At 39.4% G+C, this 18,588-nt stretch overlaps 1 protein-coding gene across 1 annotated transcript in view; it reads left to right on the top strand.

Annotated features, from left to right (window-relative positions):
* UBE2Q2 (ubiquitin conjugating enzyme E2 Q2) overlaps positions 1-18,095 on the top strand; it is a 48,955-nt gene extending 30,860 nt beyond the window's left edge. Inside the window, exons 6-13 of the mRNA XM_074601391.1 lie at positions 4,935-5,019; positions 9,083-9,143; positions 11,208-11,298; positions 11,607-11,665; positions 13,133-13,181; positions 14,089-14,184; positions 15,173-15,239; positions 17,013-18,095. Of these exons, the coding sequence (XP_074457492.1) occupies positions 4,935-5,019; positions 9,083-9,143; positions 11,208-11,298; positions 11,607-11,665; positions 13,133-13,181; positions 14,089-14,184; positions 15,173-15,239; positions 17,013-17,044 (540 nt within the window). The 3' untranslated portion in view covers positions 17,045-18,095. The remainder of the gene's footprint in view (positions 1-4,934; positions 5,020-9,082; positions 9,144-11,207; positions 11,299-11,606; positions 11,666-13,132; positions 13,182-14,088; positions 14,185-15,172; positions 15,240-17,012) is intronic.
* Positions 18,096-18,588: the final 493 nt, after the last annotated feature.

An 18,588-nucleotide genomic window follows, 5' to 3' on the forward strand; every position in this document is an offset into this window, starting at 1 on the left:
GCTCAGTATCCTACTACGTAAAATAAAATTTAAATCTGTACAGCCCTTCACAGTGGGTTTTCTTAAAGGACAGTACGAGTTTCACAAACTTAAATGCAGTGGCTAAAGGTAGTCTGGTTTTCACACAAACCACACAGCTCTGCTGGTGTACTTTGTTTCCTTAGCAGGGGAAAGTAAAACAAAGCCGTACCTACATTTACATGCTGCTTGTTGAAGGGGGGAATGTGAAGCCTGATGTAGGGCTTTGGTTAGTGCCCAACGGAACCAGAAGACTCTTCAGTTTCTTTGCATGTTCTCTGGCCCAGATCCATGGGTCATCCTCTCTCCTCTTGGCTGTAATGCAGGTTGAAGTTACGAATCGTGCATACAGTACCATTCTTGTGTATTCGTAACTGGTTAAAGACATTTTTCTGCTGCTTGGGACTTTTGTCATAGGAGTTTTTTAGGGTTTGTGTGTTTTACACAAGTTAAGAATAGGTATCTACTCATTTTCTAAACTAGTTCTCTTCCTTGTCAGTATCCCTAATGCTCTTCTTGCCGGCATCGGGAAATAAACTTAAATTTGGCTTGCGGTACAGCATGTAACATGGAGCGAGAATTAATCCTCCTTTTAACATTGTAATAACTTGAAAGAACCACTTGCTTACTGAGAATAAAAAAAGGTCTTTGAACTGGAATCATTAACTTCAAATATTTAACAACTTGCTGCTGCTTGCTTTTCAGAGGTCTCTCCCCACATAGTCATTTTAGAGATTAATGCTTTTCTTATTTAGATAATGCTATTACCTTTTTCCATTTCCTACTGAGGAGTTTATGCACTTTGCTTTAGAAGTCTCAAATGTCTCCGCTTGCATCTTCAGATTTTATGAAGTCTAAGGTGTCATTTCCATTTTCAGACTAATCCTTGAAGGAAGTATGAATCTACTTTAACTTCTAGGAATGAATGTACTTCTGCACAAATATTGAGAAAGTTCAGTGACAGGAGAGCAAACGTGTATTCTTTAGCTCTTTTGGCATTACTTTAGATTTTATTTTATTATCATGGAGGAGTTTCCATTTTTTGTATTTTGTTGTAGCAGGTAATTTTTAGTTTCGTGGCCGAATTATGTGAAATGTGTTGAGAATGAGGCGATTCACCGTGCTGTTTTGATGTGTGACAGCATTTTTCTGGTCAGACAGAAAACAGACAATTCGGTCTCTGGGTTTAAAGCTGCAGTGAACTGTGCCTCCTACCTCAGATAACCACAGTCCACTCCTTAGATGAGTTGTGTTTTGAGGGATGGAAGGGGAAAAGAAAATGTCCAAAGGAGAAAAGCTGAGGCTGCAAAACCAGCAGCCAGCTGGGGCAGTGGCATGTCTGTGCCCATTTCTGCACAGTTAGGTGTGCCCTGCTGACTTGCAAATGCAAGGCATGGTTCTGAAGTCCTCATTTTCTTAGGAGTTTCTTAACTGTTCTGTGAAGTATTTTACTCAAATTTATATGTCCACACTAAAATACTAATTAAGGATAGAAACACTTCTGAAAAATATAATGCCTAGAATGACTTGGACCAAAGTTTCACGTTTCTGACAGTGACAGAAGCACATCCTTAGGGGGAAGAGTTTGAGAACAGGACAAGTTTGTAGTGATGCATCTCACGAATATTTTTCACATCCAACAGTTCTGGCTCTGGGCATTTCTGCACCAGGTGTTTCTGTTATTTGCAACTCTCAGCAAATGGCATGTTGTCCACATAAACGTTTACCTCCTACAGCAGGGATTTCTCCAGCTTACCTGCTCATTGTTCTGGAGAACCACAAGTATGCTTGTACAGGAGAGAATCTGGATCTATTTGATTACTTAATAGGAAAAAAAAAATCACTGGGAGCTTGTCTGGCAGCTCTTTTAACTTCTTTGGTTTACAGATCAAACGTACATGACAGATGCCTGTCAGATCCCATGACTGACCAGTTACTTCTAAGGCAGTTGTAACAGTAAGTCTTGATCACACAACTGGATAAACGGGAGCTTTATCTCCCTTGGAGTGGTAAGTCTCCCTTTTCCAGAAGGATACTCAGTTATTTATATCTGAATTCAGTCTTTGAAATTATAACTTGCATATAGTGAGTTATTAGAAGTTAAAGTTTTTGATTTTACTACCATTATAGTCAAATCTGAACTCAGTGCTCTACTATATCACACAATGGTGTGATGCAAGTAGTACTCTCTTCTAAACTGCACTCTAACAGTAGTTACAAAAAAACAAAAGTGACACCAGAATGAATACTTGGTGTTTCAAAGTGGTGGTGTTTTGGCATTAAGGTTACCATCAGATATACCAGTGAATCTCTGCAGGCTTCCTCTTCGACTTCCTGCGAGGGTAGTTCAGAGCGTGTTCAGTTCAGTTCTCCTCTGCTAAACTACTTAGGTTAAGCTTGCAAACCTCTTTCTCTTGATCATAGATTACTAGTTTGCAGTCTATTGATTCTTTAGATTAGCAAGTCTACCTATATTTAATACTGCTATATAAGGAGTGGGCAGCCCAACTAGAAACTCCGAGGAAAGAAGAGTGAAAAACAGTTATAGACAAAGTCTACTGAGACTAGTTTACACACATTAAAATTAACCTTTTTTTTTTAATACCACTTCAGTTTATCAGCAGTTATAATGTCACTCAGGAGAATGTGGGTGTGTTAAGTTTTGTTTTTTAAATTACTACAGTACAGAAGAGACTTAAATTTTCATATGCAAAGGTGAGCTTCCAACACTATATACAGAAATTCAGTAGCTTAATTTGATGGAAATAAAGATGCAATGAGGAAACTAATTTTCCACAGGATGTCTTTGGGATTCTAAGTAGTTTTTTAAATTGCCTGTATTTAGAGGTTGATATTCTGTGAAAAAGACACGAAAATTCCTTCTTTCAGTAAGCAATACAGCAGATGAGGCAAGGATATTGCACAGCTCTGTACAGAAGAAAGCCAAAATCTTGATGCTTCTCTATGAAGTTTCTTTCCTCCAGACTCGACACATGCATGAGTCCCAACCTTAATGCTCCCAGTACAGGTCTGAAAAAGCACAGCAATTTTACAGAGAATGGGCATTAACACTGTGTTGTGTTAATTTGTTAAGTGTAATGCTTCCTTTTTCAACTAGTCTGCAAATAGTAGGTATAAATAGTAGTAATCTGCAAATAGTGTATATAATCAACCAGGGTTTTTTCCATACAGCTTCATTCACTTGCTGTTAAAGAAGAGAAATCCCTTCTTTGTGTGATGCTGCTTTATAGACAGGGGCTTCAGTAAACTGAGAAGTGACTTGTCTGGAGCCCTGTCTTTGTGTAGCTTTTGCTTAAATCAGATGAAAGGAGTTGCCTTTTATTTGCATATGTAATTACAAAGTTCATTTTTCATACTGGTCCGTTAAGAAAAACTAGTGGAATTTCAGTAATCTGCATAATTAAATCCAGTGGAATATGAAAATGAGTAGCCTAAAAGAATAGTCTACACAATATAGTGTGAAGCTAAGCATATTATATGATGCTACTGAACAGCAAACACAAAGGAGTATGTGGGGGCTTTAGCATCAAGTAACCATTGCTGATATTTAACCCTTATTAAGAAGTAATTTGACCCTACAATTAAGACCTTGTAGAATATATAATATCATTGTTGACTTCAGGCAAACAGGGATGATGTTTCCAATATTGGGCAATGGTCATACTGCTTCAGATTCCTTCAGATTCCTCCTTCTCTGGCACTTCTCTCCAAAAAGGATCTGTTTGTAGATGGTCATAGTGTCTGAAAGGAAACTGAAGAAATAAATCTCTTCAAATTTTTAGATGGAGTGGAAAAACAGACTCATAAACTAATCATTCAGTACTTCCTATAGAGAGGCTGAACTTAAATTTATTCTAGGTGGGGGCTTTTTTGGGGTTGGGGGGGGTGTTTTGTGGTTGGTGGTTTGTTTGTTTTTTTCCTTTTCCCCTTCCTGAAACCATGCTTATGAGCCACATGTATTAGCCTGTGTGCAGTGGGAATGACTGACAGTTACTTGATAGCTACCGTGTTCATTAGTTTGTCAGTAACTGGGGGGTTTTAGAGGAAGTCATATTTTTATATGCACAGCACTTAAAGGTTTCTCTTTTATTTATTTTTTTTCCTTTTTTGCTTTCACACTGTGTCTGAGGCTGATATACCAGGTTCAGTAATTGTATGCTGAGTTTTCTATTGCATTGAGATGATGAGTAATACAGAACTGAGCTCTAAAAGAACAGAAGAGGCTTCTGTCCTGGTTGCATAAACCACAAGAACTGTGACAAATTATAACAATATTTGGTATTTTAAGATTTACTTAGTTTTCCTCTGCGTAGGTGTTGACTGATATTTTTTCCCTCTGTTGCAAATAATAGCATTCTGCATTTTCTAAATATATTGGTTGGTCTTACTTCATCCAGACGCTGGTGTTCTGTAGTGGATACTTCCCAACTCCTGTACCTTTTTTCATAACCAAATAAAAATGCACTTCTGAGAAAACGGTAAAACCTTATGTGCAGAAGCTTGTTCTTAAGATTAGTCTTATTCTTCCTTCCAGTGCATGAGCAGAAGTTAAAAGGAAATGTAGAAATGTACTGTGGATCCAGGATGGAGATCAAAATGCCAAAGAGATTAAACTCCTTTACAGAAAAAGACATCAGTTGTTGTACCTTGATTAAACGTTTGTATCACCTCTACCATGTAGTAGTATATATTAATGTGCCACTTTAGAGGGAATGTCGTTCTTCTTTTGAGTGGTCATTGCTCACAAGAATATGTAACTGTTCAAAGATCTAATCCTAATACAGAAATTAATATGTTCTTAATACCTTCTAGTTAGTGTAACTTTGTAATGGAAATAAAGCTGTTTGATGTAAATATTACTCGTCACTTATTTGGAGTCTTTTTGTTCGTTTCAGGGTGCAGTCTCTGGGTCAGTTCAGGCTTCAGATCGACTTATGAAAGAACTCAGGGATATATATAGATCACAGAGTTATAAAACAGGTAAAATGCTTCAGATTTCCCTTCTTAAAATACACTTTAAAAGAATTCTCTTGGCAAATATTTCCTGCTAATCCTTCTGTGTTTTGTTGTCCTATGTATGTCTATACATGTTGTGTATGTGTATATACCTGTGCACATATATATAAAAATAAATGCATAGATACATCCATTATATATAATCTCATTATATAAAATAGTGTATTTGCGGAGACAAAGGAAGTCAGGATACGTATCCTCTAAAACATTCTTCCTTTTTGTTATGCAAAGCTTCATGTGAGAATTAACAGAACTGGTGTAACTATGAGAATGCTCTTGGGGTGGATGACTACAAAGAACAACTCAAGATCACTCCTGTGGGACTTCTGAGTTTTCAGAACTAGCTGAAATTCAGCTCTCCAGGTAGATAGGGGAAGAGCTTTGGCTGCTACCAGCGGGTAGTACTGCTCACGAGAATATGCTTGCTGTAGAGGGATTTGTGTTCAGTAGCAGAAGGTTTTGTTGTTACACAGGATCTAACCTGAATTACACTGCTGTTACTTTTATTATTCTGTGATGGTGTTAACCTGATCCTGAGCTCCATGTATTCGTTGGAATAAGGATACAAATGACAATAGAAAACAAGCTTGTCTTTTATATTTGGTGGAATAACAAACACTCATTAGCTGTAGGTAGGTGGTTGGCTGTTCTATTTGCTGTGTACAAGGGCTGTATCTAAAGTAGCTCAGCAAAGGAATCAGTGTATTGAATTGTCTCAGTGTTACCATACAAGTAGAAATTACATAGATTTAAGGCTAGTTGTATTCCTGTAAGTCAGCTGAGTGGAGAACTCCATCACTGGATGGGAACCTGTGAGAACTGTACATGAGAACTGTATGAGAACCTGGTGCAGGTCAGGATGGGAACAGGAGGAATGCCCAGTTAGGAAGTCAGTCCAAACTTTAATCCTCTGTTTTTTATGCTTCTGAACTTCTCCCCTAGTTTATTTCTAGTGGGCTTAAATCTCACTTGGTGGCTATGGCATTTTAATTTGTGTGTAAAAGGGTAGAGGTGAAGAGACAGTAGGCTCCTGTTTTGATTTGCCATATTTGCCTTCAAGGTAAATATTTTTATGTGCTGAAGTACTGTGGACAGTGGTAAAATGTCTGAAGTATAAATTTGATTAGGTAACCTAGTGTTGATCTAGTGTAGCCTACTTCTTCTAGGCTTTATTGCAACTGAGTGCTTGCCAGCGTGCCCTAATCACCGTCTATCCGGTAAAGAACTGATTAGTGGATCTAAGGAACAGCCTAGAAATAGATCTGTATTAAGTCATGAGGGATGCTTTGCTGCCCTGGTGTGATTTTCAGGGTTTGTTTTTGTGGTTAGAAGAAAGACGGGGTATAACAAATCTACTTGACTATAAAAACCGTATGGTACTTAATCACACGGTGGTACTGCTGCAGGCGCGAGCAGGAGCCCCTGTCGTAGGTGTGGTTTGAGGTGAGGATTTGGGTTGCTTAATAATGCCATTTCTTGGCTTTGGATTAATGACAAGTCGTAACTAGTTGCAAAAGACTGAAGTCCTCATGTAGGAAAGCATACTCTGAATGATGAGGAAAAGTAGATCTTGCTAAACTGTAAAGAAAGTTGAGATATTAAAGGGTGAGTATAGTAACTTATTTTTAGCTTATGACTCAGGAATACGTAAAAGGACTGCAACTGGATGCCTTGTGTCAATCTCTAAAACATGTTAATGAAGTAAAATGTCAAATGGAGATTCACACTACGAAACTGATGTTGAAACACCATCCTACTGATACGTTTATTAAATTTTGCCAGTAAATTATGCTGTTCACTATAAAACTTACCAAGATTCATTCCTTATGGATTCATTTAGTCTTAGGACTTGAGGACTTTTTTTCCTCTTAATGCCTAAATTAAGAAAAAAAAGCGTAGGAGCCGGTTCCACATAACACCTCCTGACTATTAAAAAAATCAAACAAAACCTCCTTCAACTTTAGATAGTGTTGTTAAGAAGCTTCTGTATCAAGATGGCAAGCAACCCTGATGCTGCTGCTGTTTTGAGGACATACAGGTAATATTCAGCTCAAAATGTGGGTGCTTGAAAGGTTGATTGGCAGCTGGCTGTTCTGTTAAGGCTCGTTCTTGTCAGTCCTGAACTGTGCGCATGTCTCTGAAGAGAACCCTTTTACAGCTTCTGGTTTAGGTATAGTACAGCTTTTAAAGCCAGCAAAAGTTGTTCCTTTGGGGAAGCTAGCAAAACATGTGGACCTTGGTCACCTGTGAGCTGAAGGGCTGGTACCTGAATTCCAGGTAAGAGCATCACTTTTAGGGTGATGGAAGGAACACAGGAATAGGACTAAAGGCTTAGTGAATAAACAAGCTGATGGAAGGTCTCTTGTGATCTTCCATTATTTAGGATATTGTCAGAGTCCTTACTGTAACTTGTTCTGTTGGCTGTAACAGGTATTTTATACTCACGCTAGGTGCCAAAGCCATAATACTGAGTGGCTGCTTCTTCCAGTCTCCACTCCCTTTTGGATGTAGGCAGAAGAAAATATTCTGGATACAGCGGTGGCATAGATTAATCATTAATGGGAGCTGACAATGAGCGGAGTTCTGAATGTCAACTCTTTTGTTGTTACATCAGCGCAGTACAAATTGAAATTCTTATACTTCGTGACTTCCGCTTATACTAAGGGCAATCCAGAAAATAGTGTCCTTGAATCTGGGAAATTGGAAAAAGGCCTTAATAGCTCCTTCTGTTCATCCTTGAACAGAAAAGTGTGGTGTCTCTGAACTAGCTGCTGATTGAAAGGGACGTTGAGAGCACAGTGAGTAATTTTTCAGACCTACTTTGTTGTCCTAGACTTAGGAAAAATTTTAAATCATGATCTTGGCTGCGGTATCCACTTGTTTGTGGCACCGTGGTAAAGAGAAACAAGCATGGTTTCTTTACGTTGTCTTCTGAGTTTTGGAATGCTTTAGAAATAAAGGTGTCGGGACAGCTTGAAATGTCACCTGTACTCCAAGTACTAATAGTTAAAAGTTTCAACTGCATGATACTGTATTCTAGAATAAAACTCAGCAATGAATACTGTAATTCCTTGCAGAGAATGTGGTGACTGCAGTCTATTGGTTGTATAGACTTCAGAAATCCTAGGCAGTTTTCCGATTTGCATATGTCTTTCAAATAATTACGTCAGCAACAGATATGCCATTAAATATTAGCCCACGTAACAACTTTAATCATAGTTGTTTCGTGTATATGCATGAATAGTTGGGGGGAAAGAGATTAGACTTTTGAACATCACTTATACCATTTTCTAAATCTTGTCTGATGGCTAAAGACTTACTAATTATTTTTTTTTCCTGGGCTGTTTGTGAACTGCTGCAGAGAGGAAACTTGAATGTCCAAGAAAATAGCAGATAACCTTTCATTCTTCCCTTTGAGTGAAATGCACAACTGTTGTTTAACATGCTTAAAACAAATGGACTGCTGAAAACCACCAGTGGGCTTCTAGAGACAGCTATTCTTTTGATGCATCTTTCTGGCTGCTTTGGCCAACTGCTGGGAATGTGCTTCACCTAGTGCAGTGTCGTCTTTTTTTGGGTTTCTGCTCCATATGCTGTCCAGTGCCCTGTCCTGGTCTGCCAATACTGATGAGAACCTGTGAAATACAGTGCTGCATATCGGGCTGCGTGTTAAGTGTTTTAAAAGTACGTTGTTCATGTACTGGGTATAAAATGTACTGAGCAAGCTGGAGTTGTAGCTGTGGAAAGTTTGAAAGGGAACTGGGAGGAGGGGGGAATGGTTAGGTGTCAGAAAATCATTTTGATTCATGTGGAATTATTTTTATAGAAGTGAAATAACTTTTTTTTTCCTTGTGGTTGCTCAGAAGCGCTTCTGCTGTTGGAGGAAGGATGTGACTTAGTATCAGTATCTTATCTATTGCTTTACACCTGCTGACAGTATTTGTACTTAAAAGGAAATAGTGTTTTTGCTAAATTTTACCTTGTTAAACTTTTAGTGCATAATTAATTCTATCTAATATTTCTACAGGGATATATTCAGTGGAACTGGTAAATGACAGCTTGTATGAATGGCACGTTAAGCTTCTAAAGTAAGTTATTAACGTTTATTCATGTTCTGAAGAATCTGTTTTATTATCGCTGCAGAGATTCTTACTTATGATAGATGAGAATCTCTATCCAGAGCGTATGAAACAGTGTGTGGTGGCTACAATTCTGGTATACAAAACTGTGTGCAGAGATTGAACTGTACTAATTTGCTGGCAAAAAACCAACCCCTCTTTGCACAGCCAACGCAATGCATATTACCATAACTTTCGTTAGTGTTGAATTATCTTTCCAAAACTACTCCGAAATACTAAACTTTAAATGATGAATTTTTTTGTCAAGAGTTTTTGTCTGGATGGATTCAGTTTAGTTTTGTTTGGTTTTAATTTCAAGAAAATGCAGCTTCTAGTTTCATTCAAGATGTAAGAAGGAACAGAACTGTCTTAGTGTCATTAGTTCTTTATTTCTATAGCTGAGCAGACACATGGGACCAAAACTTTTAGGTATAACGTAATTATGACATATAATTATATAACTTGTCTTTTCTTACGTATGGCTTTTCACCGTGTGTACTAGATGATAACTCCTCTTGTTGTGTCCATAGTCTAATAATTTTAATTCTTGCTAACGGGCTCACCTGCAAGATCATCCTACAAGCTAACCTGTAGGAAGGAGGAGCCTATCCAAACTAGCCTGGGTGGCAGCAAAAGATGGCAAGGGATGAAAGAACTTCCATCAGTTCAGATATGTCGTGGCCAATAAGTGTAAGGACGTAAGCTGTTTTGGCACAATAGTTGACCTGCTCGCAGGAGTCGTCGTCTTGTCCTAGTGGGAAGACTCATATGAAAATATTGTACGAAAACGTATTTCACCAGCTGCTTAAATACAGTTTTGTTTCCTTCTTAGTGTAATCATAGGCATGTAAGCGTTTTGAAGCTGAAAATGGCAGGAATGATGTATGTCAGAAAAATCTGTGCCATATTACAGGAGGCCTTGTCTGTCGAGCACTTCTGTAACGAAGTGCTCAAACCACTGTGCAGTGTTCTGAAACTTCTGTTCAAGTGCTGTGAACAGGTCTGGTTTTCTGCCTTCAAGAAAGAAAATGGAGTGCATGCAGCAAATGGCTTCCAGCATGATTAAGAGAAGATAAGAAGTGTTATGTTATGTTATGTTTGTTTATCCCAGCAAAAAGTGTCGGAAACAGATGAACTGGGTGCAGACTAGCTGAGGGGTAAATGCCAGAGAGAAAAGAGCCCGTTTGCCTAAGGAGCAGTGTTGTTACTAGAACAAGTAATTCGGAACTGGCCTAGTACAAGTTAGGCTGGAAATAAAAGATTTCTAACCATTGGGAGCTTTTCTTCTGAACGAGTGTCCCATTGGTAGGATGGGGACAAACTGCCCAAGTAATTCTGAAACGGGATCTAATGAATTTGTGGTTTCACCTGTAGCAAAGGCTTGGATTTAATAGCCCATCAGTCCCTTTAACATCTGCTTTGGGCTTGCCACAGGCATTTTTTGACTACTCTCTTTTAAAAGCTGCTGGGTGTCAGAGCGCGGGTGGGATTAACCCAGTAGTGTCGGAATTAATGTCTAGGCTGCTCGCCACTGGCATTTTGTAACAAACAATTGTTGAAATTCTGCTGAGCTGAAGCTGCTGGCTTTAGTAGTTCTGCTGATGCAGGTTACTTCTAACAGCTGACACAGAACTGTGATCACATATTCCATAAAGGATTCACTAACTCTGTGCTGAAAACTAGATCACTACAATCTTCCTGTTAAAATCTTTTTTTTATTTTTTTCCCTCTTCTTTGAACATACATTTCCAGTGTACTGAAGAGAATGAAAATTGCTGTTTTCAAATAAACAAGTTATTTTGTGCTAACTATGCTCAAATAACACTTGATAGCGTTGGGAATGTACTGTGTTGCAGCAAGCTGATCTCATAGTGAAGTGTTTACTTTGTAAAGGGAGCAAGAGTTTTCTACAGTTCGCTTCAAATTACAGCTTGTAAACTACAAATACATAAAGGAGGCCTTTAGGAGTAATTACTGTTTACAGGTAGTGAAAACAACAACTTCATCCAGGATCTCCCCCTGCTTCTTTTATAGGGTTGACCCTGACAGCCCACTGCATAGTGATCTTCAGGTCTTAAAAGAAAAAGAAGGTGTAGAATACATTTTACTCAACTTCTCTTTTAAGGTATGTGTCTATGGCAAGAAATGCTGGGGTTGAATTTGTAGCTTACTGTAGAAAGTGACTGAATTTGTTACTTGGCTAAGGATGGAGCTGCAGCATTAAAAAAAAAAAAAAAGGCAACTTTCAGTTTGTCACTAAAGCTTCCCAAAAATTGCTGTTTAGGCAGTCCTGTGGAAAAGTGGTTTTTACAGAACTGAAAAATGTTACTGCTTTTAATCTGATTTGCCAAATAAGGCTATTGAAATACTTCCTGGTTAGGAAAACACTGCCACAGTGTATTTCTTAACCCCTTTTTTTCTTATGCTTTTCAGGATAACTTCCCTTTTGATCCTCCCTTTGTGCGAGTGGTATCTCCTGTGCTCACGGGAGGGTAGGTTTGAGTTGTCTTACAGTAATTTTACTTTGTGGTAAAAATGCTACAACTTGAGATCGGTTGATTGGGTTTGAGGGAACGTTTTGAGGCTATGATATAGACTTCCAGAAATTTCCTGTAAATACATGCATGAGCTGCTGTAGACCTCGGGTTTGGTGAAGAGCTCAAAGTGCCATATGGAAGGCTTCCTTCTCAAGCTTTATGAACTGAGTCGGCAAACAGCCAGGCACAATTCCTCTTTGAATTGCTTAGTTGGTGTCCAGCTTTGAAAGACTGTGCCTGCCATGATGTTTAAGAACTGCTCGCTTTGTGGGTGGTTAACACCGCCGCTAATTCTCCTGTCATTCAGAATAGTGGGGTGTTTGGAGTTGGTGCTTTGAAGGGGTCTTCATCCCTGTGTTGCCTTAAACTTGCTGTACAGTCTTCACTGACTCTCCTTTGCTGGTAACACTGCCAAAAAGTTTTTGTCTAAAAACTCTTCAAATGCTATTCCAGAAATACAACATTTAATTAACACCAAGTTGTAAAAGTCATCTAAACTGTGTTTGAAGTGCTGTCTGTGTCACAGAAACTTGTATGTATCCATGGAGAGAAGACTAAATTCATCTTCTAAAGCTTTTATGTGTTTCCTGCTAACAGGAAATTATACCTGTATGTTTGAAAATGCAGTCTGTGATACCTGATGCTGATTTGGTTTGAATTGCTGTGTGTCTTTTTTGCATTGAAGAAATTGTTAGTGCAGTTAAATAGTGTTCATGAGGGTTGCTGTTACCAAAAAAGTAAAGAAGCAGTGCCAGACACCGGGAAACTCATTTGGATTCTGATTTTGTCACACAGATCTACACTGTTTGGACATCCTCATTGTAGAGGAGACTACAGTTTTGGAGTGGTAAACTCTACTCTCTCGGTCCAAGTTTTGTGACAACCGGGCGTGCTGCCTCTGAGTCCCGGTCGGCACAATCCATGATGAAGTGGTATTAAAATTAGAAAGTGGTTTTTAGGAAAAGAGCAAGTGAAGATCTGCGTTATCTCATTTGTCTACTTCTTTGATTTATAGGTGTACCTACGGTGTTTGGAATTGTGTTAAATTTCTTCAGAGAAGTGAATTTGTTTGGGTTTTTTTACAACTACATGTCAGTACTATGTAACCCTAAAAAGCAACGTTCCTTTTTACACGGTTTGTGTGCAGTTGTGTAAGCAGTTGTGCCCACTAGCTCGGTCACTGATTTTAACTAAGTGTAATTAGCAAAGGAAATATTTTTTTGGTCTCACAACGCTAATCGTCTTTGCATAAGTATAATATGGCTAACTAGTTACAATATATTACTGGTTAAAGGGTATTTTGGCTTTATGTGAACAAAAAATTTAACAAACTATCCTGCAAGAGCTTAAAGTGCTGTGAACAGTTCCATCTTTTCACTAACTGCTGATGACAAATATATTTTCTTCCACGTTTGTTTCTAGGTATGTCCTAGGTGGAGGTGCATTATGCATGGAACTTCTTACTAAACAGGTGAACACAGACTCTGTTATCTGGATAATAACAAAGCATGCTTTAAAATAATGGAAATAGGTGTTCCCCCTGCGTAGAATAAATTACATGCTCCAAAGGGCACATGGTGGAATAAACCTCAGTTCCACCAGATTTGCCTTGCTGATCTTGTGTGGGATCTTCTTTCCCACCTTGGATGGCTTGCAAGAGAGTCTGAGGAACAGGCAAGAAGTGGGAGCACATCAGCTTTGAATTCTCAGAATTTCTGTGAGGAAGCCAGTCCAAAGAGTGAGTTCTGAGGAGCAAGACACATTGTTTTCTTCTCCAGAAGCCTCTGCTACTGCACAACGTCAGCTCTGGAGAAGCGAGGAATGCAGAAGATTGTAGGCACAGATGACTCTTGTGTACACAAAGTGATGGGTTTTCTCTTTAAAAATACGAAAAGAATGGAGTGACCATTTGCAGGCTCTGGCAGAAACTTTTGTGAACCCTGGAAGGTAAAGCAATGCCAGAGAGAAGCAGTAATTTTAATGGGAGCAAAATTGTCATAGCTCACTCGATGGCTTCACTAGATAGCAGTCTATCGAAGTCTGCTTCTTGCAGCAGGAATGTGTAATTTCTGTTGTGATGTTGCTGAAAATGCGTGAATGCTGTAATAATGGAGCTCTTCTTGTTTCTGTCTTGGTGTATTTTGGAAATGTGTGATTCAGGCTTTTCATTCTTCCTACAGGTTCTTATTACTAATACTGTATATGACTTTCCAGATTTTCTCTGGAAAATAAACGTTTAACTGCAAACAAGTAGTTAAAACTGGAGTGCAGAAAAAAAAATAATTAAATATCCTAAAGTACACCTTCCAAAATAGATTTGCAAGGTGAGCGCAAGAAGCAAGTATGCATTATATAGAAATATTTCCTTCTTCCTCCAGGGCTGGAGCAGTGCCTACTCAATAGAATCAGTCATCATGCAGATCAATGCCACTTTAGTCAAAGGAAAAGCCAGAGTACAGTTTGGAGCCAATAAGGTAAATACGCTGTGTATATCAGCTAAACAACTTACCGTTAGGCTTCTTGCCTTTTCTGACTTGCACAGAAGATGTTTAATGGCACAATTGTCATTGCAAATATATTTGCGTTTTGATTTATCTTGATGTCTGGTGCATGTATGAGTATTTTATTGGCAGTTAAGTATGAGTCTGTTAAGAAATGATGAATGTGTGAGAAGGATAAAACCTTGGGATGGGCAAGGTGTGTAAGTAGTTGGACTTGTACCATCCCCGTATTGGCAAGGTGGGGAGGGAATGAGGATTTGGAATTGGGAATTGGGAGGGTTTGGAAATGAGAAGGGCTGTAGACGACAGCCTGACTGCCATGATCACATACGCTGCTGTCAAGAAGTTCTCCTCCTTTTGCTGCACTGGACACCTGCAAAGTTTCACGAGAGGGAGAAGAGTAATACCACGCGAATAGTTCAGAGCTAGCCGTTCAGCGTTCATTGAAATCATAGTTCAGCTCAAGTGTGCATGCTGGTAACAGACCATAACTTAAAAGACTTTGGAGTACTAAATGCTGTTTTCAAAGGAGCTCTAAATATTTAAGTCAATGAAAATGTCATTTTAAGTACTGATTCAAGGATGGTGAACTAGGTGAGGTGTAGAAGTTTATGGTCAGATTTCTGTCTAACCTGGCGGCTGGTCAGCTGAGCAAGACGGAGGTAGGGTGGGGATTGCCTAAACCCGCTGTCCCGGCTGCACACTTCTGGCTTCTGAACCCTCCGATAGAGGGGCCTTTCCAGCAGCAGGGGTGTGCAAATTATTGTCGCTATGATGGAGGAGAAATGAGAAAATAAGGGTATTTGTCTTGAAAATCTTGTACTTTAAAGCCAGGAAAGTTGTAACATCGTGCATGGTTTTTTCTTTGTAAGCCCACTGTAGAGTTTCTTTGTAAAACTGTTCTGAAGTTTCGCACGTCTAGATGCTGGTTTTCTTATGGTAGTTTTTTTTCTCCTTTCAGAATCAATATAATCTAGCAAGAGCACAACAGTCCTATAAGTCACTAGTACAAATACATGAGAAAAATGGTATGTACATTCTTGTGACTTTGTCCTTGTCTGCACAGCAACCTGGGAATTGGTGTTTGGCCACAGTAAAACTTGCAGTGCCAGAGTGTCTTATGTTGGCTTGGGAAGACCGTAAATGGTGTTTCCTTCTTCTCATCTTCCAATAGGAAGACAATAGTGCTTAAAGTAACTGGACTAACAATCTTTGCAACTCTTCCAGCTTCCATGTGTTCCTACTGTCTTTTGAAAGGTATTTCAATTTCCTTTTCAGCCAGTTGATCGAGTAACTTTATTGTTACCGTAGCTTTTAAAGTGTCTTGTTAGTGAGGTACCTGCTGGAAGTTTGCCTCTTTCCCCTGAAAGGCTTTGTTTCAGTGTGGTGAGACCTTAGTAGTAATAACCATTGAGGAAGAGGTAAAGTGGAAAGAAAGACCCAGAGACTCAAAACTACAAAAAGCCTGAGTGAAGTGCGCTGGCTGGAAAGCTGTGCAATAGAAATGGGAGACACATTTATGTTTTTACCCTATTTAAAACCAGTTAAGGGTCTCTCAGCTGCATGAAACAAGTGTTCAAGTGCTTCAGGTATGATTGGATTCATTGTGCCAGGATGAACAGACAACGAATGACCTTTAGAAGGTTACATTATGTAAAAGTAGTCAGCAGAGCCGGTGCCCTGGTCTCATGAGGAGGGAGTTAGTCCCAGTTACCGCTTCTGTGATGTTCCTTGATCCAGGTCGGACACAGTCTCCTCTGGGAATTCATGTTGCTGTGAACATTACAGTGTCTTTCGGTGTGACTGCACAGAGCACCTCAGTTTCCCTACCGCTAAAATTGAATGTGTTGCCTTCTCTACTACTGGGAGGAAGATCAAAGATAACGACTTTAAAATGCTTTCCAGTTTTATGATATTTTGATCTTGCCATTAACTGAGTCTTTTGCTTTTTTAGTTTGCTACAAAAGCCAGCATGGCTGTCTGTTTACTTCTAGCTATGTGCTAGCCTTGACTACAGTGGTTACTGCTGCCGCAGGAGCTGTACACAAAGCATTCACAGCATTTATTGCTGCTACGAAAGGTGTCTTTAACTTATAGCTGCTACCTGTTCTCTGGGACAACATAAATAGGCCCTGTACTCACTGTACAGAAATTTAGAGGATTTTTTTACAGTGGTGGCTGGGGGAATTAAGATGGGCGATGTGGAGGTGGCTAGGGAAAAAAAAACTGTTCAGGCTTGATCAGGTATGATTCAGCTGCTGAACGTGCCAAATCCTATCAAGAGGCTGGTTAATTCAACTGACATTTCTGAGTCCATGCAAGATTTACAGAAGTAGGATGAACTGTTCAAATGCTTGTCCGTGCCAAGCTCTTCAGTAGGCAAGGTGATGGGATTTGTATACAAGTATCCCAGTGTAGTTGTGTTTGTACGTCTGTGCATTGAGTGGCTTGAAGACTTGGGGGTCTTACCTGTATTCCTTTTGATTTTGGTATGGCAATGTTCCTCCCTCAACAGCTTCCTCTGTTGATGTCCAGCTTGTCCAACTCAGCTGCTGACACAAAAAAACCCCCAAACTTCGAAGTGTTTAATTTTCACGCCCAAATGCTGGGTCCGGTCCTGGAACGAGCCATGTGTTTATCTCCCACTGCAGACCACTAGTGTTTTGGGCACTGGGTCTGACTGAGCTGGCTTTAAGGGGGAAGGAAGGAGCCAGATGAGGCTTCCATCTCCCACAGACTCAGAGTACGATGGTCTTGATGGAGCTGTGCCGGTACCTAACGCATTTCTCTGTTCTCCATAGGCTGGTACACTCCTCCGAAAGAAGATGGCTAACATTGAGGACTGTTGTATACCTGGACCAATATCAACAAAACAAGCTCTTTTTTATGTTTTCCAACACACAGACTCAAGCTATGAGTGCCCCTATAACAGCCGTACTGAAGACTTTAGCTATTAGATAAGTTAGTGGATAATCTGTCAACTGACACGTAAAGTATAAATTACAGCCTTACCATTCCGCTCTTCTTAGGTATCTGGACTGAGCAGTTTGGGCCTTTACCATATTTGTTCTTATGGATTAAGCGTATTTGGGCCACGCCCTCCCTTCTCCCTTTTTTTATTTGAAAGCGTAAGCTCCCTCCAGCAGGCTATCAAGTTACTAAAGATCGTTCAATAGGAGTGAGTCGTTCACACACTTTTGTGTATTTCTTACCTTTTGCAAAATGCAGACTGCAGAGACTTACGTTGTATTGTTTCATTTAAAGCCAAGATGTTTAATACATTGTTTAATACTGTTTTAGGAAATGTCAGGTCTTGCAAATCACAGTAGTTTTTCTGGTCTAAAATGACAGCATTTGTAGTATTTCCAAATTAATGATATAGGAAAAACACATGTATGTTAAGTAATTAAACATTTTTCATGGCTGTATGAGAATATGAACTGTTTCTTGGAAAAGATGCTCTTTGTTTAGATTATGTTAATTTTTTGTTTTGGTTTGGATTTTTTGTTTTTCTTTTCATTTTTGGTCAGCTTTTTTTTTGGTTTTTTTTTTGTTTTTTTTGTTTGTTTTTTTAAAAAAAGCAGAGCACGGCTGTGCCAATAAAACCTTGTAACTAGTCACTTCCACTGGGGCATCAGAACTTGCTGGGCTGTTCCTGCTACTTGTTGGCTCAACCTCCTTAACAAGAAGAGCCGCAGTATGAAGCTTGAAGTTATTTAAAAATACTAAAAACCTTTTTAGGCGTTCCATTTTATTAACGGGTTGTTGCAATCATTTGTAAACTAATGAACTTAAAAAGTGATTGGCACAAATCAAGATGAAAATCCTGGAGTGAAAAATTTTTATATAAAAGCTACAATAAAGTACAAGAACACGTCATCTGATTCAGAGGTTTTAAGAAATGTTGCCGTAGTCATGACGGTGGTTTTGTTATTGAGAGACTGATGGGAACTGTTCATTCTTTGTTAGGAAATGAATCTGGGTCTGTGTAATTACACCGTATTTCATTGCCTTACCTAAATTGATTCTATTTTGGTTGTAGTACTCGTCATCCAGCCTTTGCACCCCTTTGGGGCTGAGCTAAGGGTGTGTACCACCGATTAAGCACTTTTTAGAAGCGCAGAAGCATGTTTTTGTTACGGTTTTTAGTCGACTATCAGATTTGTGCTCTTTTCTCTGTCAGGCACGCGCGGCTCCTTGTGCGTTTGCTTCTGGATGCAGTTTTTATCCCGGCGGGAGCCAGGGGAGAGGCCTGGCGGTGACTCCCCAGCCGTTCTGCTTGCCCGGCCCTACCGCTGCGCGCAGCCCCGGCTTTGGTTTGGGTTCCATTTCTCATTGCAGAGTTACTTGGCAATGTACAGTAATTTGTAAACTTGC

This window comes from Larus michahellis, chromosome 9 (genome assembly GCF_964199755.1).
Source record: "Larus michahellis chromosome 9, bLarMic1.1, whole genome shotgun sequence".
Lineage (NCBI taxonomy): Eukaryota > Metazoa > Chordata > Aves > Charadriiformes > Laridae > Larus > Larus michahellis.